General features: G+C 40.5%; 1 protein-coding gene across 1 annotated transcript in view; it reads left to right on the plus strand.

Moving 5' to 3' along the window:
• The first annotated feature begins 4,290 nt into the window (after positions 1–4,290).
• The window catches only part of DHX15 (DEAH-box helicase 15), a 61,610-nt gene continuing 41,313 nt past the window's right edge, over positions 4,291–24,587 (plus strand). Inside the window, exons 1-3 of the mRNA XM_042984848.1 lie at positions 4,291–4,523; positions 11,318–11,753; positions 17,220–17,413. Of these exons, the coding sequence (XP_042840782.1) occupies positions 4,453–4,523; positions 11,318–11,753; positions 17,220–17,413 (701 nt within the window). The 5' untranslated portion in view covers positions 4,291–4,452. The remainder of the gene's footprint in view (positions 4,524–11,317; positions 11,754–17,219; positions 17,414–24,587) is intronic.

The following is a 24,587-nucleotide window of genomic DNA, read 5'->3' on the forward strand; positions in this document are numbered from 1 at the left end:
GCTTCGGATTCTGTGACTCCCTCTCTCTCTGCCCTTCTCTCTAAAATAAATAAACATTAAATTTTTTTTTTAAAAAAGTAAACTCTGAAGCAAAGATCAATGTTCAGGAAGTTTATTAAGGAGTACACTTAGGACCAACACCGGTGGAAGGGAAGAGAGGACAGCAGGATCAGACAGTGAAAAAGATGGGCTGTGATGCTTTTGCATAACGCAGGATTTGACTGGCCTTTGTCCCTGGTTCCTGAGAGGTAACTTCTAAACCCTTGGAATTTCCCAAGTGATAGGACTGTTTTTGCCATTTATGGTGGGTCTTTGGACCACACTTGAGTTTGCTAATAAAATGGTGCAGGGTGAGGGCTGGTCATGCCAGAAAGACAAACCCTGCGATTAAAAGGTTGAGGTTTTGAGGGGCGCCTGGGTGGCTCAGTCGGTTACGTGGCCGACTTGGGCTCAGGTCGTGATCTCACCCGTTTGTGGGTTCGAGCCCTGCATCCAGTTCTTTGCTGCCAGCTTGGAGCCTGGAGCCTGCTTCAGATTTTGTGTCTCCCTCTCTGCCCTTCCCCTCCCCCCCCCCACTCTGTCTCTTTTAAAAATAAACATTAAAAAGAATTAAAAAAAAAAAGTTTGAGGCTTTGAGCCTCTTGACATCAGCCCAACCTCCTGACCTTTAGGGAGGAGAAAAGGGGCTGGAGATTGAGTTCAATCATGGGGCTAATGATTCAATCAATTATGGCTACAAAATGAAACCCCAGTAAAAACTCTGGATACTGAAACTTGGTGGAGCTTCCTGGTTTGTGAATACATTCACGTGCTGGGAGTGTGATGTGTCCTAATTCCACAGGCAGAGGGTACAGAAGCTCTGGGTTCAGGACCCTCCCAGACCTCATGCTATTTCTTCATCTGACTGGTCCTAATTCGTATCCTTTATAATAAAACTGTACTCATAATGATAGTGCTTTCCTGAGTTCTGTGAGTCATTGTAGCAAACTAGTGAACCTGAGGGAGTTGTGGGGGAACCTGAATTTGCAGCCAGTTAGTCAGAAGTGCAGGTGGCCTGGGCCCCCTGAACTTGTGGATGGCATCTGGAGCAAGGCCAGTCTTGTTGAGGACTATACTCCTAACTGTGGGGTCTGAGCTAACTCTCTGGGTGGTTACCGACCGAACCGTATTGCGGTACAGAAGATGCCATTATAACAACAGCCCCAGATGACCTCGCAGGGAGCTCTGAGACTCTGGAGCTCACAGTTGTCCCAAGTTAGGAAGAAGGACGAGGCGCATATACTTCCACACTGTATTCAAAATGCCATTGGGGACCTTCCCTTAGCCAATGAGCTTCCTGAAAGGAGCTGACAGCTAAAGGATGTCTTCAGGTAGCCTTCTTGGGAACTGAGGGATGTCTTTCACTCTTGGCAGGATTTCCATGGCCAATCATAGTGCCGACTACTCTTTGTAACCATTTCTATCCATTAAGTGGTGGAGAGAGGACAGGGTGATTAAAGGCAGTACTGAAGAATCTTGCAAATTAGTAGGCATTTTGCTGCTAAAGAGAATCCTAAGTGGGGGATTTGTGGCAACTGATCCTGGCAATTGCTCAAGGGTGATCATACTGTCTTCGCACTTAAAACTTTATGATGCCCTCCTGTTGCTCTTGGGAAGGATAAAGTCTCCACGTCCTTAGCAAAACCCCCCAGGCTCTGCATGATGTGGTCCCTTCTTGGATCTGCAGGATCATGTCTTCCTCATCTCGTTGCAGTCGTTTGTTTGGTCTATGGATTGCATCTGACCTTTGAAAGTTTTGGGGCCTTTGCACAGGCTGTTTTCTCTGTTTGGAATGCTTTCCTCTTTTTGCCTGACCAATTTGTACCCGTTTTTTAGGTCTTTGTTTACATGTCTTTTTCTCAGGTCTCCCCTAACACTCATTCTGGTCAGAACCACTTGTTATATGTGTGCAGAGCACCTGTCCCCTTTAGATGGCCCTTTTAGCGCTTATCAGAGCTTTAACAAATGACAGGTATTTTCGTACGTAGCTGTTTAATGCCTCTCTTCCTTTGATAAGTGTTACGAAGGCAGGGGCTATGACTATTTTGTTCTGTCTAGTCTCCCCAGGACTAAACTCAGTGCCTGACATGGGGGTTTAATAAACACTCATTAAGTACATGAAATAATTAAGATAGACAATAGTGATGCAGTGTAGTGGTTAATAGTGTGGCTCTGTAGTCAGGCTGGGTTCAAATCTTCCAAATCCTAACTTGTCTACCCAGAGCCCTGTAAATGAGTCCTCCCCTCGTACAATGTAGAAAATTCACTTTATCAGTCCACATTGACTTTGTCAGATTCGTGGAACTTGTCCTTAATAACCAAACTCTAGGAGAACAATGTGGAATAAGAATACCTACTTCGCAGCAGCACAGCATAGCACTTAAACACAGTCTGGGAATCCCAGAACTGTGATCTTGCCCACAGTGCTTAACCCTGTCTGTGCATGTTTCCTCATCTGTAAAGGAGTCTAGCTCATAGCACCTAGCTGAAAGTTGTTGTAAGGGCCAGATAGGTTAAAATATATAAGAAACAGGGGCGCCTGGGTGGCTCAGTCGGTTAAGCATCTGACTCTTGATTTCCGTTCAGGTCATAATTTCCCCGTGGTGGGATCGAGCCCTGCATCAGGCTCCACGCTATTTCCGTTCAGGTCATAATTTCCCAGTGGTGGGATCGAGCCCTGCATCAGGCTCCACGCTATCAGCCCAGAGCCTGCTTGAGAATTTCTCTCTTCCTTTCTCTGCCCTTCCCTGGCTCGCTCTCTCTCAAATAAATAAATGAACTTAAGAAAATATTTATATACGTGAAACAGTGTCTGGTACGCATTAAGTTCTTTATATGCATTTGCTATTTTCATTATCGTTAATTTAGGTTGGAAGACATCTCTGACTGGACATTTGGAGCTGGTTAGTTGCATAAGACGTTCCCTCCAGGTGAATAAATTCACGCCACAGACAAATAATAGATCAAAGGTTTGTCTAGTAGATAAAGAGTTGGTGTAAAGGAAGTATTTCCTGGCATTTCCAGGAAGCTCTAGGGACCTGGTGGGTGGCTCTTCTCTCTTCTAGGGCCAGTTGTATCTAAAAATCCAAGGTAGAACATCTAGGCACAGGACTCTGCCCCTCCTTCCAAGCAGTGTGAACGTTCTGGCAGATTTTGGCTTTTTGTTCCCCTTATTATAGATTCCAGAAAGGCCACTATCTTTTGGTAGGTATGGCTTTTCTTCATTCAGATTACAACACAATTGATTAGGTTATCCTTTTCTTTCAGTTCAACCTAGGACCGAGGCAGAAGCATCACTGTCTTGATTTCAGATCCTCCTTCACCAGGTCTCCTTAGACATTTAAGACAGGCTGATTCTCTTAGGGTGGATAGAATTCCAACTTTTCCATCATTATTTCTCCAAAATTTTAAAGTACTTAATGGTAGCCTTCAAACTGGGAAACACATATGCTCTGGGTGCAGAGACCCACAAAAGTCATAAAAGTCATTTCACCCCAACAATTTTCTATGGCTTTCGGATAGCTATTATGACCGTATGACTTATCTTCCCCAGGCTCAGTGTTCACATCTATTAACACCTACCTTGCAGTGTCACTGTAAAAATGAGGACAGAAGTAGGGTTAACACTGTGGAATCCCATAATAGGCACACAGGGGGTAAAAAAAGCAAATTACGCCTTTACTGCCCGTTTCCTCTATTCTGGGAAAAAACATACATACAAACAAAATATAGATTGAATACAGGCCGCTTGTGCTAGTTTAAAAAAAAAAAAGGGCAAAATGGATCACGGAGAGTTTTGACATTTTCTCACCTCAGTTTCCCTGACATAATTGAAAGGGGTCTGGTCAGTGGCTGCAAGTTCTTTTAGATTTGGAGTTATAAAATACTGGGTTCCAAATTTGGCTCTGCCCTGTTTTTGCTGTTATGATCTTGATTAGTTTCTTAACCTCTCATGGTGTCAGACTCCCCTAAAGCCAGGATAATGGAGACGGATAAAATTTCCTAAGCAGGACTAGACTGTCTCCTCTCTGAATTTCCCAAATCAGAAGGGCAGGAAGGCCATAGTACATACACCTCTGAGCAGCCGCACCGTTGGCGGACAGAGCTCTCAGGAGGGAGGAAGCCGCCGAGGCGGAAGGAGGGCGGGCCTGGGATTCCCGCCTACGATGCGTGCGCGCGCACCACGCACGCATGCACGCATAGCACGCACAGCACGCTGCGGAAGCGCGCGCGCAGGCCCAGCCCTCGCCGCCGCCGCCATTTTAGCTCCTGGTTCCGGCCGCACGGTGTAGGCTGTTGTAGCGGGAGGGGTGGGGGTCCTCCAGAGTTAAGTAGCTGCCCTCGACTGTACCAATACAGCCGCCAGCTTCTTTTTCTTCTTCCTTCAAATCCGCGCGCTTGCAGAGTCCGAAGATGTCCAAGCGGCACCGGTTGGACCTGGGGGAGGATTACCCCTCCGGCAAGAAGCGTGCGGGGACCGATGGGTAAGCCAGGCCGGGGGCGCGAGGCAGCGGCTCGGGCTTTGTTGGGGTCCCCGCGGAGAGCGGGCCAGGGCCGGCCTAGCCACGTCGGCCCTGGAGCCCGACCCTTTGTTTCCCTCTGGGCTTGGCTCACTAGCGGCGGGTCGGGGAAAGCGGCGCCACTCCCGGTGTTCGGCTGGGCAAGGGCGCGGGGAGATGTGTGGTGCGGCCGCCGCCCGGCCCAATCGGGAGGGTGGAGAGGCCTGCGTGGCCACGAGGGCGCCTCCTCCCCGGGCCGAGCCAAGCAAGAGTCACTTCGAGGGGAGCAGCCGGGAGGAACCGCGGACCTCGTGGCCTGGGTTCCCGGTTAAGGCCTGGAGAGGGTGGGGGAGGGCGCGGCGGGAGTATTCCCTTCCAAGGGCACCAGGTATTTCTCAGGCCGAGCGACCGCGGAGAGGACCTTGCGGGGGGGGGGGGCGGCTGGGTGCCCCGCAAGGAGAAACGCGGAGGCCAGAAAGTGAGGGAAGCGCGTGGATTCCTGTGTAGGTTGGGATGGGGGTGGCGGGAGTTGAGTGAGGCGTGCGGACGAGTTCTCGGGGGAAGGGAGAGTAGAGGGCCTGCGGGGGAAAGGAAAATGTGGAGTATACCTGATGGGCAGGAGGCCTGGTGGTTTGGAGCCACTGCATTTGTAGTTTGGCGGGAGAGCTTGTGTCTCGGTCCATTCAAACACTTCAAAGTAGATAGTAGGCAAACTTCCGCTCTCTGCGTACGCTCCCGCCATCTCCTTTATTTCCTGCTTTGGCTAAAACTGGTTGTTGGGCATCCCTGGGATGGGAATTAGAAGGCATTTCCCCCCCACCCCCCAAGAAGTTCTCGTTTTCTGCCCCTCTGCTAGTAGCTTTCGAAACAGGCAGACACCTTTCAAAACGTTTTTAGTATTTATGGCAAAATGTCGCCCGTGGGGAGGTTGTTGGGGAGTTGAAATACAGACTCGTGATGTTTCCGATTGCTTTCCCTTCGCATTTTCTGAAAGCTACAGAGGAATTTAACAGTTGACTTTAGCAATTTCATCAAAATCGTTTCTTGTCCAGTGTGTTTTCATTCCTGAAGTTCAGAGATTTATTTGGATAACTCAGGCTAGAACACAAAAGTCTGAGTGTCCAAATACTTTTCACAATTTTATCCTTGCGTATGTGGAGAGAGCGTAAAGAATCACTGTCAAGCCATCTATATAACTTCTGTGAATTTTTGTCCGCCCAAAGTTCTTCATTTGGATTGGTTTCCAGGTGTCTGTTCAGTGTCTGGAGTATAAACCAGGGTAGGGTGTACTTTTGATACCTTCCCCTGTTGAATGTGGAAAGCAGAAGTATGTAACATTTTAATCTTGTAATTTTTTTAGTTGTACAATGTTAGACATTCGTTTTCTCTATTTTTAGGCTGTTTTCTTTTTAGGATCTCTCCTCCCCTGCCCCCAGCAAAACTTTAGCACATTTGGGTTATAGTGTCACAGACTCCTTGGAGCTGGAAGTGACTTTGAAGAGTATAATCAGCTCCACTCAGGGGATGAGAGATGGAGACTCCGTTCCGGTGGCTTGGGCTCTTAGTGTGTAGCTGGATCTGGAACCTTGGTCTTTTCATTCTCACTCTTGGCCATTTTCTTTACAGCACAGACCATGGCTGTAGTTAAGTCAATGCAGCCTATCTTAATGACATTTGTAACGGGTTGTAAAGTAGGGAGCACTTGGTTCTTGGTTCCTGTGAAGTAAAAATAAATTGCATCGCCTGGCTAAGATGCAACTGATGTCTCTCACAAGAGTTCACGTTGGAACAAAATACACTGGGATGCAGTGAATTCATTTATTCATATTTGTGTGTATGTGCACCATTTCAATGCTTTTCTTGAGATGAGTGGTTCCATGGTACATATAGAGCTGCTCCCTTTCTCTTGCAAAACAGATATGCTCCGTAAAAATGTGGACGTTTTCGGGTCTGCGATGGTGACCCTATGATTCTCTTGGATGTTACAGGACATCTACCTGTCAGTGAAGGAGAGTTCTTTGGAATAAAGCCCAAGTTCTGAGATATTCTGGAGAGAAGTTTCTGTACGCATTTCTGTATCACTTCTCACAGAACTAATTTTCTTTAACAGTGGGTTACAATGTTGGATAGTGCTTGGGTTCCCCCCTCCCCCCCCAATTGGATAATTTTAAAAGTTAACTTGTGTTGACTGCTGTGGAGTCTTGAAGGGTTTTTTGTTTTTGGTCCTAATAGTTATTAGCAAGTGGTTTTATCTAAGGGAATAATAGGCTTGTCAGTCTTACAAACTCCAATGCTGAAAATGGCTGGCCCATTTCCCCGGAGAAGGAGGGTAATTTGGTGGAAGATTTCATTTAGATTCAAGTTCCCAAACTGTATCTGGCATTATTTAGTCTTGCTGTATTTTATTTGGAGATCAAGTACAAAAGTTGAAGGTTTCTGTTACATAGTGACCTTATTACTGCTTTTTTCATCATCCCACGTTTTCTATAATAATATAAAATTATTACCAAAAAAGACAACTGAACTATGGCGAAAACTTCATGAACATAGGGACATTATCCATTTTGATGTTTGTTTCAGAGATTACTTCCTTAAAAAAACATTTTTTTTTTTAACGTTTATTTTGTGTGAGATGGCATGAGTGGAGGAGGGTCAGAGAGAGAGGGAGACTGAGAATCCCAAGCAGGCTCTGCACTGTCAGTGCAGAGCTGGACGCGGGCGTGAACTCACGAATTGTGAGACGATGACCAGAGCTGAAGTCAAGACTCCGATGCTTAACCGACTGAGCCACCCAGGCCCCCCAGAAATTACTTCCTAATTGTGGACAAGTGAAACAAAACATGGGTAGAATACATAACTGTGCTCCCCAAAGGATTCTGGGTGCTTTGTATGTATAACCACATTTTCACTGCAGTCCTTTGATGAAAGTGAGGTTTTAAGTCACTTGCCCCAGGGAACAGAAGAAATGTCTATACTTAAAGATACAAAGAAAAGGCAGAAACTTCTCTGAAATCTTCATCCTCCTGTTTAACCCCTTGATGAGCATTGTATTTAGTCTTTGCATGGTTATTCACAAATATAAGTTGTAATATTTATTACCAGTGGGATGTTTCAATATTGGTTGTTTTTGCGTTTTGGTTTTTATTTACTAAGAATTGTGTCAAACAATAGAATAGATCTACATTATCCTTTTCACTGGCTCTGTAATATTCTACTTGTAAAGGGGTATCATGACTTGTCTGCCCTGTTTCCTGTTTGTTGGTGTTTAGGTAGTTTCCCAGTCTTCATTATTTTACAAGTGAAAAGATTATTGTTCTGTATACATACATGTTTGTTCACTTCTATCCTTAGGAGAACTTCCAGAAGTGAGATTGCCAGATAAAAAAGAATGCTTATTTAAAATATTCTGATTTTAATAATCCGTTGACATCTTACAAGCAGTTCTTGTTATTTCATGTGGAATTTTCACATGGTATTGTAAATTAAAAAACAAACTTTAATGATAAGCATATTTATTGGGCATTTACTGTGTTCAGGCACAATTTTAAGCACACTGCGTATATTATTTAATTTTTGCAATACTGCACAAGACATATGAGTAGCCACATTTTACAAAGAAGTAACTGTGGTCATACTGTTAGCTTAAGTGCTGAGCCAGGGCAGTGGCTCAGACATTTAAGAAACAAGTGCTTCACGACTGTGTCATACTGTGTCTACCTGCCAGTACCGTGGCTGTGTGATCAATAAGCACTGTTTTTTACTCAGGTTTTTAAACATTACTCTTATCTCAATGAGTAAATCTTTGTGCCAACAAAACTCCTGTATAATAAAAGTGCTTGTTTAAAAAAAGAAGACATGCATGTACTTGGTAGTCTACACATTATTTATGAAGCAGCGGGTTTGAGAGTCCTCCCTAGCTGACTTAATTTTTATCCTCCCTCCGCCATTGAAAGTAGGTAGTTTGAATCATAGGCAGCATTTCAAGATGATTGAATTTACCCTCTGCATCCTTCCTGTTGCTTTCTTTCTTTTTTAAATTACATATATACACACACACACATATATGTGTGTGTGTGTGTGTGTGTGTGTGTGTGTGTGTGTGTATATATATATATATATATTTAATTTATTTTGAGAGAGACAGAGCACGGTAGGGGAGGAGCAGAGAGGAGGAGAGACAGAATCCCAAACAGGCTCTGTCCGCTCTGTCAGCACAGAGCCTGATGCAGGGCTTGAACTCACAAACCTTGAGATCAGGACCTGAGCTGATATCAAGAGTTGGACGCTTAACCGACTGAGCGGCCCAGGCGCCCCTCTTTTTAAAAATTTTTTAATGTTTGTTTATTTTTGAGAGAGGGACTGAGCACGAGTGGGGGAGGGGCGGGGGGGGGAGACACAGAATCTGAAGCAGGCTGCAGGCTGTGAGCTGTCAGCACAGAGCCCAATGCGGGGCTCGAACCCACGGAGTGCGAGATCACTACCTGAGCCCAAGTTGGCCACCCAACCGACAGCCATCCAGGTGTCCCACTTCCTGTTGCTTTCTTATTACTATTTTATTAATACTTCTCATTTTGCAGGTTAGTAAATTGAAGCTTATACCTTGCCAGTGGTGTCTTTACTTCCATATCTTAGCAGTTAAATCTTGTGTCCTTAGAATGTATTTTATGCTTCCTATGCTATATTTATTTTTGGTAATGAAGTTTCTGATGAAATAGGCCCTCGAAAAACATTTTTGTATCGCTGTTAACAAGGTGATATGATTTACTTTGTCAGTCACTTTCCATCCCCCGTATTTTATAACTCTTGAAAGATTAGGTCCATATGTTAAGTGCCTGGTACTGTGCTAGGAGTATAGTGGAGTTCATTAAACTTCTATTTTTGTCCTGTGTCTCTTGTTGGTCAGGTAATGGTCTTCTGTCGCACCCTGCCCCCCACCTCTAGAGTACTAGAAACATGAATCCTTTGCATTTAGACCAGATCGTTCTTTAAAGGTTCTTTTATGTTCTGTGACCTTTTAGATACCTGGTCTTTGAACCATTCATGGCTACGGTGCTTCTCATTTTGCTGGGCATATTACTGTGTCAAAGTTACAAACTTTCCCATTTACATTCAGGGCAATATGCTTATTTAATTAATGAGCACCTGAGACCGGAGGCAGAATGCGAAAGCAAAGAAAGGATGGTTGATGGCATATTTCAAAGATAGGGTAGGGAGCTGCGTTCTGAGACTTAATTTTGTATGTTTACTAGGTTATCCTTGGGGTTCTTTTTCCCTTTGATTTTCTTTTTCTTTGTGCCAAATGGGATGAAAGGCTTCAATCCAAGCTTGTTACCTCCTGTGATTCTGGAGGTGAACACTGGGATGGGAGAAGGGAGAATCGCTTTTCATGTATATATTTTGTATGTATATGAAAAGTATAAATGGGTATATGAAAGTATATATACATATGAAATGTGTGTATGTATGTTTGCACATAATAAAACTTTTCTGCCTATGTAAATTCCTGTGCAATTCAATTATATTTTAGGGAGGACGACATAAAATATAATTGGTCTCCTTTCTGTAGTTGGGAAACCATCCTAACTTGCTGGGTCTAGCATTTTAGCTGTATACTACCAAGGGATTTCTCTTGTCCTGCTGATGTGCTAGAGAATGAATGGTCCTTCCTGCTTGGCTACTGATAATTGGGGTATGGGAAATTTGTATGTCTTTTGTGTCTTATGGATAAGGGATAGTGATGTGTAAGTGGCTTGTCTTCTAGCTCTGTGTTGCTTCACTATTTCAAGTCTGGATCCAAACACCTTGTGGCCCGTTTGCTATAGGATTTGTTCTGAAGTAAACAGGATTAGTAGAATAAAGAAGCAGAGATTATTTAAAAAGTATTGTATTAGGAATCCTGTCTAGTAAATAGAAGTAGATACTAGAATTGAGTACTTAAAATTGACGTAGGTTTAATACAGTGGCCATCTGCAGAATTTTAACATTTTAAAAAAATTTACTGTTGTTCATTGGAGCTTGTTTTTATTGGCTATATTTCACTTGATGGATGACAAAAATATACATAGGCTTACAAAGTAATTTCAGTGTTTTGCAGTTGTTATAAAGGAGATCGTGTAGGAGTAAACAATGAAAACAAAATAATGAAAGTGTATTGATTTTAGTATTTCTTATAGAGCAAATATATGCTTATTAAACAATGTTGAGAACGTGCTGGAAAGTGTAACTTGGAAACAAACTCACCTACAGTCCTTTAATTTATATCCTGTTACATGAAAAGGAATTGTCTTTGAGTACAGAAATAGTTTTGAATTTTGAACATACTAGTCAATGCAGAAAATACCATTTCATGTAACATGAAGGAGAATCTGGGGAAGATTGTGGTATCATCCTGTTTTTGCTTTATTTACCTCTACCTTTTCCCCACCTTGCCCTCAGTTTTTAACTTCTGCTGTCCTATTTAAGAAGGGATTTTACCTTACTCGAGTCTGAGTTCTTGTGTTATCTCAGCTGGTGACTAACGGTTGTAGAAAGAGGCCGTCCCTTAACAAAATTTGAGGCCTCATCCTGGAGGGAAAGATGTTTATGGGTGAGGCATGGAGAATTCTTGATTATAAGGACTTTTTATTATCATTATTTCTGATACTTAAGTAATTCATTGAGTTTTTTACATTGGTTTTATACATTTGGTTGTTGGACATTTACTTTCTTTGTGACTGTAACATTGCCAAAAACATTTTGCGTAAAATTTCAGAATCTGAATTCTAAATTTTTGTTTTTAGGAAGGATCGAGATCGTGACCGGGATCGTGAAGATCGGTCTAAAGATCGAGACCGAGAACGTGATAGAGGAGATAGAGAGCGGGAGAGGGAAAAAGAAAAGGAGAAGGAATTGCGAGCTTCGACTAATGCTATGCTTATCAGTGCTGGATTACCACCTTTAAAAGCTTCCCATTCAGCTCACTCAACCCACTCTGCTCATTCAACACATTCGACACATTCTGCTCATTCAACACACACCGGACATGCAGGACACACATCACTTCCACAGTGCATTAATCCATTTACCAACTTACCCCATACTCCTCGATACTATGATATTTTAAAGAAACGGCTTCAGCTCCCTGTTTGGGAATACAAGGATAGGTTTACAGATATTCTGGTTAGACATCAGTCCTTTGTACTGGTTGGTGAGACTGGGTCTGGTAAAACAACACAGGTGAGTTATCGTATACCATGGTATATACTGTATTGATGTTTACTGTTACTAAATGTTGCTTATTTGATTCTGGTCGTCCTTCCCATTGTCTGTCTGGTAGAACATCCTGAAGAATAATAGCTGCTTTGATGGTTAGCACTTTTCAGTGACACAGAGAGTGGGAATCCGGTAGGGAGCGCCTGTTTTCCTGAGTCTAGAGGAAAATAGCAGTGCTGTTTTGTTAATATTAAGTATGGCAGAACGATGCTTTCCCACCACTTTGATCCTGGGGTAGTGCAAATTTGGAGGTACAAGTTTTGTCCATTGCTTGAGTGTAGAGATTTGATCCATTGGGGCGGTTTTATTTTTGCTATTCTCGTTAGTTTCTTTGTTTTGTTTTGTAATTGTTTTGAACCATGTGAGGATTATCTATGCTTAAAAAAAAAATGGAATGGCTAAATTAAAGTCTGTTTCCCCGTGCATGACCTCCATCCATCTAGTTACATCCTCCCCCCCCCCCCCCCCGTGTACATAGAAGTAAACACTAGTATCTTGTTAGTAATATGTCTAGGATATTTTTCAAAAATGGATGAGCCATTGTTTACTGGAGCCACGTTATAGACCCCATGCTGCTTCTAATGGTTTTCATGAGCAAGTAGATCCATATCCAAGTAGAGTATACTACTGAATGTGAAATTTTACAAATCTGATAGGTAAAAAAATGGCATTTCAGTGTAATTTTAAAAAATAATTTAAAGTTTATTTTGAGAGACTGAGAGATGGTGAGCAGGGGAGGGGCAGAGAAAGAGCGAGAGAGAGAATCCCAAACAGGCTCTGCAGGGTCAGTGCAGAGCCTGATAACGGGGCTTAAACTCATGAAACTGTGAGATCATGATCTGAGCCGAAATCAAGACTTGGATGCATAACCCACCCAGGCACCCCTGAGTGTAATTTTTCATTTGCGTTTCCTTGCTGTGAGTGAAGTGTTAATCATATTTTCGTATGCTTGACTTAAAAGTTTTTAAGATACTACAAAAGTAGTCGTCCCTGGCCATTGTAGAAAATGTGGAAAATCCAGGGAGTACTGAAATGAATTTAATAAATTCATAAATTATTATGTTGTGTTTCCTGGTGGCTTGTTTTCCACGTTTATATACCTGTGATACATGTATAGAATTAAGCATACTGCATATGCGATTACCATCTATTTTTATTTTATTTCTATTTTTTTTTAAGTTTACTTATTTTGAGAGAGACAGTGCGAGTGGGGAGGGGCAGAGAGAGAGAGGGAGAGGGAGAATCCCAAGCACGCTCCACGCTGCCAGCACAGAGCCCAATGCAGGACTCGAACCCATGAAACTGAGAGATCATGACCTGAGCCGAAATCAAGAGTCCGGATGCTTAACTGACAAAGCCACCCAGGTGCACTTCCCCACCTCCCGCCCCATTTTTTTATTTTATTTTTTTAAAGTTACATATGCTACAAACCTATCAATTTGGGTATATCATGGAGACATTTTGAAGGCTACAGTGGCAACCAGAATAGGAAGCTTTTAAAGACTGAGCCTTTAAGGTGCACCTGGGTGGCTCAGTTGGTTGGGGATCCGACTTCAGCTCAGGTCATGATCTCACAGCTTGTGGGTTTGAGCCCCACGTCGGGCTCTGCGCTGACAGCTCATAGCCCAGAGCCTGCTTCGGATTCTGTGTCTCCCGCTCTCTCTGGCCTTCCCCGTTCATGCTCTCTGTGTCTCAAAAATAAACATTAAAAAAAAAAAAAAGTTACATACGCTACAAACCTATCGATTTGGGTATATCACGGAAACATTTTGAAGGCTACAATGGGAACTGGAATAGGAAGCTTTTAAAGACTGAGCCTTTAAAATGATTTTTCTTAATAAGTGAAAGAAAACTTCTTGTGGTGATATTAGGAATTGAAACTGATTTCAGTTTCACTATTACCTTGTGAAAATTTGAATAATGTGTGAAAAGATATAATAACTCTAAACTTCTTAGTATAGTATTTTGAAGAATTACTTCAACTGGTTTATCTAGTTTGCATAGTGTTAATTTATCTGTTTAGTTAACAGTTGGATAAAGCTAGGCACTGTGTCCTATGTATGTATTACCTCACTTAAGTGTTTCAACAACCCTACAAGGAAGTTAATCACCATTTTACAGATGAGCAAAATGAGCCTTAGACTCATAACAATCTTAGAGATATAGTGGGTTGCCCTAAGTTACGTAATAGATATTTAGGTGGGCTCAGTATTTAAAACTATTCCTTTGTTATAGCCAAAGTTATATTTATTTCATGCTGCTATTTTGTGGTCTTACGTGGTTAACCTTAATTCAGAGATGAGTTTATTTAGGAGCAATTAATGTAGAAGAACATCAGTTTGAAACAAAAGGTTTGTGATTATTTGGATTAATATTCATGGGTTTTTTTTGTTTTTGTGTACTTACAATGGCAGGGCATTTGGGGGATTTAAAGGGAAGCTGAAAGCTTGAATAATGAGTTGCATCCAAATGCTTTTTTCACATAATCCTATTAAAAACTTTGACTCGAAACCACTAAGAGTAGTCAGCCATTTTTGGTTATCTTTTTGTGCCTGTCAGAAAAGGAAATCCTCGAAGCAAAATCTAAACTATCGACTCTTAACTTTTGACTAAGACTCCTAATAAAGTCACTTTGCATTGCAACTTGCTACGTTCCTACTATATCCATATATAAGAGACTAAAGCTAGTTCTTTCAGTCCACGGGACCGCATGAACAAGGGCACAAGTTCAGAGAGGAGAAAGCTTTGTATACCCTGGCCAGCACATAGGGTGTGTGTGAAGAGGCAGGTGAGATGAACAGCAGGCTGAGAGCCTTAATGTATCATACTGTAGATGGGGGAGCCATTAGAGCATTTCACTGGAGGAGAATGATAAGAATTTTTACAACAATGTTCTGTCTTTGAGAATGTTGATGACAGACTCTGTAGGAGATAATCACAAAAATTCGACTGGATAAGGTGGTAGAATGGAGAATGACAGGTGGATTGGAGTTAGGATGTTAATACTGCTGAGGGGACATGGGAGGAATTAATAAGTATTTGGAGGAAGGGGAGAAATGGTTTTGGTTTTGAACTTCTTGAATTTGTGATATCAATGGACTGCTTCTCAGGTGGAAATGACCACAAGGTTAGGTATGGGAACTGTCATTAGGATTGTTATTTGGTGCATTCTAGGTAATGTTAGAAGTCCGAGGAGAATGAGACCAATCAGGATAATGTGTAAAATAAGACTAGAGGGTTGAGGATCGGTTTTTAGGAAGGTAGCCTCAAATGGAAGGGCAGAAGCTGAAAAGAAGGGTTGGAGCCAGTTTGAAGCCTGGTTTGAAGAAGCCTGTACCCTGCATATTTCCGTTCCTGCTTCCCTTCTTAATGCTGTTCTTAGAACTATGAATAGATGGCATTGACTGCGCCGTTTTCCAAATACTGTCTGGGAACCCTTGAAGGTCCTTGAAACTCTTTCTAAGGTCCTGGGAATTTCTGAGTTTACTTCCAGTGAAAAAAAATAATGGCAACACATCCAGAATTGAAGCCCATTAGAGAATAAAACTCTTCTAGTAAGCCAGACATTAGACATCTGCAAAAATGCAGGAACAATGTACTCTTGCTAATTTTTTCTTTTTTCTTTGGAAGATGTAATTATTTTTCGTAGAAAATGTTTGTGTTAGTATAGAGTGGGCTTTTATTGTTAGGAATTAATAGTCTAACAATTTTTCAGTTTTAATTTCCTAATATAGTAAATCTATTAGTTTGGTATCCTTGGTTATTTTAAGAGTATAAAGAGGTTTTGAGATCAGAAGTTCAGAAATTGCTATATTAGTCAAAACTTTATATTTTGTTTTTAAAGTGGGAGTAAGTTATCCATTTCACTGGAGTAAATTTAAAAATCTTCTGAACATTCTTGCCTTCAGAATTCAGAATTAGTTTTAAATAGCTTTAACTGAATGGCAAATGTTCCTTTGAATTTCATTTTGTTTGGTCTTATAAAGTACATGTTTTTGCCTATGTAAGAAGCTTGATGAAATGAGATAAATCTATAAAACTTTGCTAGAAAGCCACTTAAACTTTGGTTTGTGGGTTTACAGATGTAGAGAGGAGACCCTTCTGTTTTAGGGTAGTATTTATTTCTGTTCATTTCAAATCCTTTAAAGATACATATTGTTAAAAAATTCTTAGGTTGCAAAGTCACCCTTCCCCTGTCAGATATTTGTCGGTGAAAACAGTTATCCCCAAATTGCAGAAGTAACCTAACTAAAATACAGTAATGGTACAGCAACCTATATACAGGTGTCCTTGTACAGATCCTGTACCAAAAAAATCCACACGTGGGTTTTCTCTAGCATCAGAGTTTGTTAGGCTTTTGGATGCTTTTATGGACACCCATCATGAACTTACAGCAGTAGATTCCCATTTCTCGTAGTGATCACTTAGATTTTTTCCGTGGTTTTTACGCAGGTAAGTGAATGAAGAGCCATGAAATTCGAGGTTCTATTAGGTTCTATTGATAATGGAACAAGGAGGAAATGCACTGTCACCATGGCAGCCATCCAGCTTGCACTTGGTGTTTTTGGTGATTTTTCTGGCTTCTCCAGGTGCTGTTGAATTTGAGATTGACAATTACTGTAATTGACTTTTAAGATGGCACCTAAGGTGTTGGTATTGTGCCTCCTCTCCTGGAGGCAGAAGGATAGCTTACAAACCAAATTTGAATGGACTTACAAGGCACATAGCTCTATAACTACAAGAGGATGTGATTTCTATTTTCACCTGCATTTTGTAATTCATTAAGAATTTAATTAATAGTTTCTTAGAATAATTTTGGAAACTCACATTTGTTACAAAGTAGAATTTTTCTGTATTTTTTTTATTAAAAAATTTTTTTTAATGTTATTTATTTATTATTATTATTTTTTTAATGTTACTTATTTTTGAGAGAGAGACAGAGTGCAAGCAGGGGAGGGGCAGGGAGAGAGAGGGAGACACAGAATCCAAAGCAAGCTCCAGGTTACAGAGCCCGACGTGGGGCTCGAACTCACGAACCGTGAGATCATGACCTGAGCTGAAGTCAGACACTCAACTGACTGAGCCACCCAGGTGACCCTAAAGTAGAATGTTTCATGGGTTGAGTTTCTTTCCAGTGTATAGAGAAATGCTTAATGATGGAACAGTTGATGTTAGAGAGCGGACTCCGCACAGCCTCGGGGGACCTAGCCCGTTCAGGAGTACAGTTATGTCATATCAGTGTTATGTAGGACTCCTCCTTGGCCTAGAGAGCTCACAGAGCTCATGCTGTAAGTTTGAGTCTTAATAATTTGTGGTGTGCCTGACTGAATTTTGTTTTACATGATCGGAATGCAATAAAATACGACATGTTAAGTATACCTAATATGCAGGCAGAGTAGAATTTAATTTAAATGTGAAATTATTTGATAGATTCCACAGTGGTGTGTGGAGTACATGCGATCATTACCAGGACCCAAGAGAGGAGTTGCCTGTACCCAACCCAGGAGAGTGGCTGCAATGAGTGTGGCTCAGAGAGTTGCTGATGAAATGGATGTGATGTTGGGCCAGGAAGTTGGTTACTCCATTCGATTTGAAGACTGCAGTAGTGCAAAAACCATTCTTAAGTAAGTACTATCTTTAAAAATGGCTACTTTGTTTCTCTCCTTTCAGTTTTCTGCCACTAGACAGGGGACTTGCTAGTGGAGTCTCAAGTCATCCAAGTTTAGACTAGTGCAGAGTAGACCTTCCTAGACTTACTAGGTGACTTTTTGTTATGGATTCTCTTTCTTGCTGGTAATATATATAGTTCAGTAGACAATGAATTTCAAAGGTCAGATTTTAGTTACTTTGTGCTGTATCGTAGGTGAAATGTTCTATCACTTAAATGATAGAAAAGTTAAGTGATGCATCTTAGTAAAGGATAGTTACTTTAGAAAGAAAGATGTGTGGGATGAGATAGAAATTATTTGGGGAAAAGGGCTTTTAATGTTAATTATACAGCTATTACCATACATATATTATGAGCTAAAGAGAGGAATCTTTTGTTGTGTAATATACTCTGGGAGTCTCCTCAGATTCCTTTTCCTTTTCCTTTATAGCTGTGATGCATTATTGACTACCATGTGGAGCTTTTTTCTAAAATTTTCTTTAACTCCTAATTCTTTTTTCGTCTTACACTTGTACTCTGCATAAGTCGTAATACATGTTGCCTGATGGTAATTCTTTTGAAAATCTTCCCCTTTTGTTGCTTCTGTTTTTTCTGTGTATATGTGACATTTAAATCATTTTTTAAAAGTGATTTGTCACAATGTAATCTCTTCCCTGAGGTTTTTAAAAGACATTTTTGGAACAGAATGTTACATGGGCAGTGAAATGAGTCATTGATGGCAGAAATATATGCGGTGTTGTAGGGTAAATTATGTATTATGGAAATTGTCAAATGTATGCAGAAGTTACAGTAGTATAACGAACTCCCATGTATTCGGCATCTTCAGCTGTGACAGTCTTGTTTCATCCAGATCCCAACCTTTTCCCTGTCCCATATAATTTGGAACGAATCTTAGACGTTATATATTTTCATCTCTAAATATTGCAGTGTATATAGCTCAAAGATAAAGTTTCTTAAAATACAGCTATGATATTCACAACTTAAAATTTTTCCCTAATCAAAACATCCAATCACTCTTTAAGTTTCATGTCAATTTTTTCTAGCTTCTTTGATAATATTTTATTGGAACTCCAGGTTAAAGAATTCAATATTGTTTTTTTTTAATGTTTATTTATTTTGAGAGAGTAAGCGAGCAGGGGAGGGGCAGAGAGAGGGAGAGAATCCCAAGCACACAGGGCTCTAACTCACCCTGTGAGTTCATGAGATCATGACCTGAGCTGAAATCAAGAGTTGGATGCTTAGCCTATTGAGCCTCCTAAGTGCCCCTCAGTATTGTTTTGTTTTTTTAATTTTTTTTAATGTTTATTTATTTTTGAGAGAGAGAGCGTGCGCCCGCAGGCCTGAGCGGGGAGGGGCAGAGGGAGAGGGAGACAGCGAATCCAAAGCAGGCTCTAGGCTCTGAGCTGTCAGCACAGAGCCTGATGTGGGGCTTGAACCCATGAACTGAAGATCATGACCTGAGCTGAAGTCGGACGCTCAGGTCTGAGCCACCCAGGCGCCCCTCAGTATTGTTTTTAATATAGTAGCTGGACAAGTATTTATTTAAGTTAGTTTGCCTTTTGACTTTAAGGCTTTGTTTTGGTTTGTATCTTAAACTTCATTGGATATTGTTTATTTGTAATTATATAATTGATGAAAGAACTACATAAAATCATAAGATTTTATACTAATTTAAAACGTAGATAATGTCAAGGACTGGAGGAAAATAAAGGTAGATTCTACTCATTTTTAGAAGAAATGATACAATTATTTTGACATTCACTGTATTGAATGTTTCTTCTTTGGTAAGCTACAGTTGAGCAAGGAAAACGGAATTTGGAAACTGGGAGAGAAGAAAGTTATATGCAACACTGGGTCAGAGAGAGAGAGAGAGAGAGAGTGTCTGTGTGTGTGTGTGTGTGTGTGTGTGTGTGTGAGAGAGAGAGAGAGAGAGAGAGAGAGAGAGAGAGAGAGAGAGAGAGGAAGTGGCAGGCTTTCAAAAGATATATGCATGGGGCGCCTGGGTGGCTCAGTCGGTTAAACGGCTGACTTTGGCTCAGGTCATGATCTCGCAGTCCGTGAGTTCTAGCCCCGCGTCGGGCTCTGTGCTGACAGCTCAGAGCCTGGAGCCTGTTTCAGATTCTGTGTCTCCCTCTCTCTGACCCTCCCCCGTTCATGCTCTGTCTCTCTCTGTCTCAAAAATAAATAAACGCTAAAAAAAATTTTTTAAGAAAAAGATGTATGCTTGTGGTTCACTTAATAGGGAATGACAAGTAATGTAAATTGATTTGATCAAAATGAATGTATTTTTGGCATTGTGATGTTTTCTTATGGAATGGTTCTCAGAGGCTATTACTAAACTTAAAAAAAAAAAACAACCCAAAACTTAATTTTGGACAGGGTAAGCTTACTGAGATTTCTTCTAGAACTTGAAGAGCTAGAAACTAACCCAAGATTGTCTATAAGTGATAGTAAATCCCATTTAATAGTAAGGAGTTAGTGATAGTTTTGATGATAGGAATGCTTCATCATAAATCTCTAGATATATTTTGTATAGTCATCTATCAACTCATTTCTTGAATACCCCAGATCCCAGATGTTAAAAACAGCTAGAACCTTCTTTTTTTTTTTTTTTAAATGTTGACTTAGTACTTTTGAGAGAGACCGAGAGAGTGTGAGCCAGGGAAGGGGCAGAGTGAGAGTGGGAGAAAGAGAATCCCAAGCAGGCTTGATCCCATTAACTGTGAGATCGTGACTTGAGCCGAAACCAAGAGTTGGATGCTTAACCTACCGAGCCACCCAGGTGCCCTGAAAATAGCTAGCAACTTAAGGAAGATCAGTTATAGGTAATTGGGCAGGAAGAGTGAATACCTCAGGCAGCTCTCAGTGTCCTCTGTTAGCTTTTCTCATACACAGATGAACTTTGAGCCACATAGGGAGTAGGAGCAGCAGCCCCCCCAAGTCAAATCTGTATATAACTTTTTTTTAAATATTTATTTATTTATTTATTTATTTATTTATTTATTTATTTTTGAGACAGAGAGAGAGAGAGAGAGAGAGAGCGCGCGCATGAACAGGGGAGAGTCAGAGAAAGAGGGAGACACAGAATCTGAAACAGGCTCCAGGTTCTGAGCTGTCAGCACAGAGCCTGACGTGGGGCTCGAACCCACAGACCGCAAGATCATGACCTGAGCCGAAGTCGGACACTTAACCGACTGAGCCACCCAGGTGCCCCTGTATATAACTTTTAATGTTTATTTTATTTTGAGAGAGAGAAAGTATGAGTGGGGGAGGGGCAGAGAGAGAGAGGAAGAGAGAATCCTAAGCAGGCTCCAGGCTGTTAGCACAGAGCCCGACTTGAGGCTCGATCCCACCCCTGTGAAATCATGACCTGAGCCAAAATCAAGAGTCAGACCCTCACCTGACTAAGCCAGCCAGGCACCCCTGCATATAACTGTATAACTTTTGACTTCCCCCAAACTTAACTTACCAGTAGCCTACTGTTGGCTTCATCAGTAACCATCAACACATATTTTGTATGTTACGTGTGTACTATCTACTGTATTCTTACAACAAAGTAAGCGAGGGAAAAATAAGCAAAAATACATTTACAGTACTGTACTGCATCTGTTGAAAAAAATCTGTGTTTAAGTGGACTTCTGCAGTTCAAACATGTGTTGCTCAGGGGTCAACTGTGGATATAAATGCCTGTATGTCCATTATTTAGCCAGGAAAAAAAAAAAACTTCTAATTTTGACCATAGAAGGATGGTTAAAGAAGACTAACTACTGAAAAATCTACCTGGGGGACTCAGACTGCAACCATACTCTTCCTGATTTTGTTGTTGAAACTAAACAAATACTTTTTGCTAATTAAATAATTTTGTTTTAAGAGTACTTAAATTAGTGTATATTTAAGTCATCTCTAGGCACATTAAGGGTTTAAAAGTACTTTTTCCGGTGTTTCAGACATAGATACTTAAATTCTGGATTCTAGGTCTAATCCTGTGCTATTTTCAGAAGATTGAATCTAGTGTAAATTAGTATACTCTGTTAGACTAGCCTTAAAAAGCTGTCCTGTCCCAGTAGACAGATTAGTTTTCAAGCCGCCACAGCTAAATGGTTTTTATATTTTGTTTGTTGTGATTTTTGCCTGCTCCCGTCTCTTTTCTGAATTATTCCTTTTGCAATATGTTTATGTTCCATTTACCATTTTGGATGGAAATTACAAAAGAAAACCTAGTGAGATAGCTAAAGAACAGCACCAGTCAGTGGACGATGTTGCCAGGTTTGTGACTCGTCAGTGAAAATTATTTTAATTCACAAAAATTGTGAGGAAGAAGAGGTGATATACTTCTGCAGTGGATTTTAAGAAGCACCTTGGAGTTGTGATAAATTGTAAGAAATAGGTTATTTTATTTTGAGAGAGCAGATGATTTTTTAGGGAATAAAACAAGTTGATAGTCTTGAGCCTTTAGGCAAACATATTTGCAGTTGGTAATTTGGTAGCTAATTTAGTTACTTCCTTTTTGTTTTCTCCCCCAAAGCTGCAAAATTTTGAGATATTTTGCTATTGAGAGAACCTAGTCATTTATGTAAGTCAGTTAATTGAGTGCCTTCTGTGTGTTGGACAGTGCTAGGTGTATAGTGCGGGATGTGCTAAAATGTAGATCTGGTTCTTGTCCCCATAAAGTAAATACTACAAATGGTGATTAGGTTTCTGAAAGAGAGTACTGGGGGTTATATGAGAGCATGATTTGAAAATTCAACTTAGACTGGAAAAGAGAAGGTGGGATTTAAGTCAAGGCCTAAGTTGAAAGTAATAGTTCTCTAAGTGTAGGGATTGGGATACAGGGAGCAGAGCATTCTTGGTAGATGGAACAGCAGTTTTAAAAACTTTCTGAAAGGAAGAAAAAAGCACTTGAGAAGACATTGTAGTCTATATATTCTTTAAAGTGTCCAAATGATTTGTGTATGTCAGCATTTCCATGCCAAATCACTTTTGAGATGTTACAGGACTGGTTTATGGAAAGTATTGATAATTAAAGATTGGTTTCTTTCTTTTGCCTAGTTGGAGCATAAACTCTTTGGGAACAAACAGAGTTTGTGTCTATGTCTGTATACTTGTCTTATGCATGGAACTTAAAAAAAAATTCTGAGTTGGAAAAGGCAACAGAAGAAACTTGTCAATACAATGTAGACTGTGGGTAAATCTTAGACATAATTGTGAGACATGGGTAGCTTTTTCATGAAAAGACATTTTCCCCTATTTCTTGGTAGAGAGGGTATAGTGATAGTGTAATTTGGTGTATACAGTTTATAATTTGCCTCTTATTCTGAATCTTTTGCTTTTGGGTATCAGATTCCAAAATTGAAAGGAATCTGTCCCAGGCTAAGGAATTGATCTGGGGTAGTGTTAATGAAACAGAAAGTGTTATGAGTTCTTTATTCAAGGACACGTGTTTGTTCTTTAAGACTGCACCATCCTGAGTTGTTATTTGTGTATATGTAGCTTCAGGACAAGCTGCTGGAGAAATCGAGAAAAGTTAAAGACAGATCATAGTTTAAATCTATAATTGTGAGTGATAAGGAGAAATGAACAGTCTTGGGTCTTAAGATGTGGTAAACTCCTAGAGAGCTTGAGGGAGAAAAATTTTGAACGAATCAGCCAAAGAAGTGCTATTCTACACAATATGGGTCGGAAATTTTTAGCATTGTTTAATTTCCAAAAGGCAATCTGGACAAGAAGATGAAAGAAAATCTAAAAATACTTAATAAATATGAGATTCCAGGACAAACATTGCTACAGTGTGGAGCTGGCTGGTGCAGGACCTTTAAGGTTGACACTGGGGAAGGTTTACCAGGCATTGCCATAGCAGATCCCCATAGCAGATTGTTTGGGGCCTGTGGAAACAACAGTTTGAGGGGCCAGCTGCATAAAGACTACTTAAGCGATTCAGAGTGGGCTTTCAACAAGGCAACCTCGTTATTAAACTGATGAGAAGAGAATCAAGAGCAAATACATCCTAAACCACATCCTAAGATTATAGGGCCAGAATTGTGTCCTAGCTTTGCCACCTATTAGCTCTGATCTTGGCAATGTTAATTAGCCTCCCTGTGCTTACTGCTTTTTCAGAAGATAGAGCTAATCATAACAACTACCTCATAACGGTTGTTCTGAGATAAAATACATTAATTTGTGTACAGCCCTTAGAGTAATTCCTATCGCCCAGCAAGTGCTAAGTCAACATTTTTACTTTTGCTGCTGCCGATAGCAAGGGTAGATTTCCAGTTGGAGAAATTATTGGATCTTATTAACCGGTTAACCCAGTTAATTAAAAAGAAATATAAAAACAACTTAATGAAGTTCCTTTTAACACAGCAGTTGAATTACAATATAGGGGTTTTAACTTGAATTAAAACTTGACATTACTTATCATTATGAAATGGATGAACCCAAATCTTTTAGGGCTGGAGGTAAGCTGTGGAAACAGACCATTAATTACATAAACACATATAGTGTTTATTATTTATATAATACATAGTCACATATGTTTATATAAACCTAAAATATAAATTATTTTAATTATATAAACATCAATTATAAATTAATTTCTCAAACATCTATTTTAGTAGGCTTTGTTCTAATTCAAGTATAGCACTGGGATTAGATAAAGGTAATTTTGACTAAATCTTTAGAAAGGGGTGGTAATAAAGAGTAAGTGCAGTTATTTACCATTTACTTATTTCCTGTCAGACTAAAAACTCGTTATTGTCACCTTAGAGTTAGAATTCTTGGGCTTTTGTTAATTCATAGAAAGCTAACATGATTTCCTAAAGGTATGCATGTATTATTACACTTGACCTTTGTGTTTGACTTAGGTAATTACAAGGGTTTAGTTACAGTAGGCTCTTTGTTTACCTTGCTAACATCTTACAAAATATTACATAGAACGTATGCATTTATACTAGCCCTCTGTGAATTGTGTTGTGAGGATGATAGAGCATTTCTTTCAAAATTTGTGAAAACTTGAGGAATGGGCAGTGTGTTTCAAAACAGCGCTTTAGTTGCCTTCTATTGTTGTTCATTTCTTAGGCATTTCTTTTGCTTGATTACATACGTAGCTGACTGAAACACACCAGTTGTATTTC

Source organism: Panthera tigris, chromosome B1, assembly GCF_018350195.1.
Source record: "Panthera tigris isolate Pti1 chromosome B1, P.tigris_Pti1_mat1.1, whole genome shotgun sequence".
NCBI classification, from domain to species: Eukaryota; Metazoa; Chordata; class Mammalia; order Carnivora; family Felidae; genus Panthera; species Panthera tigris.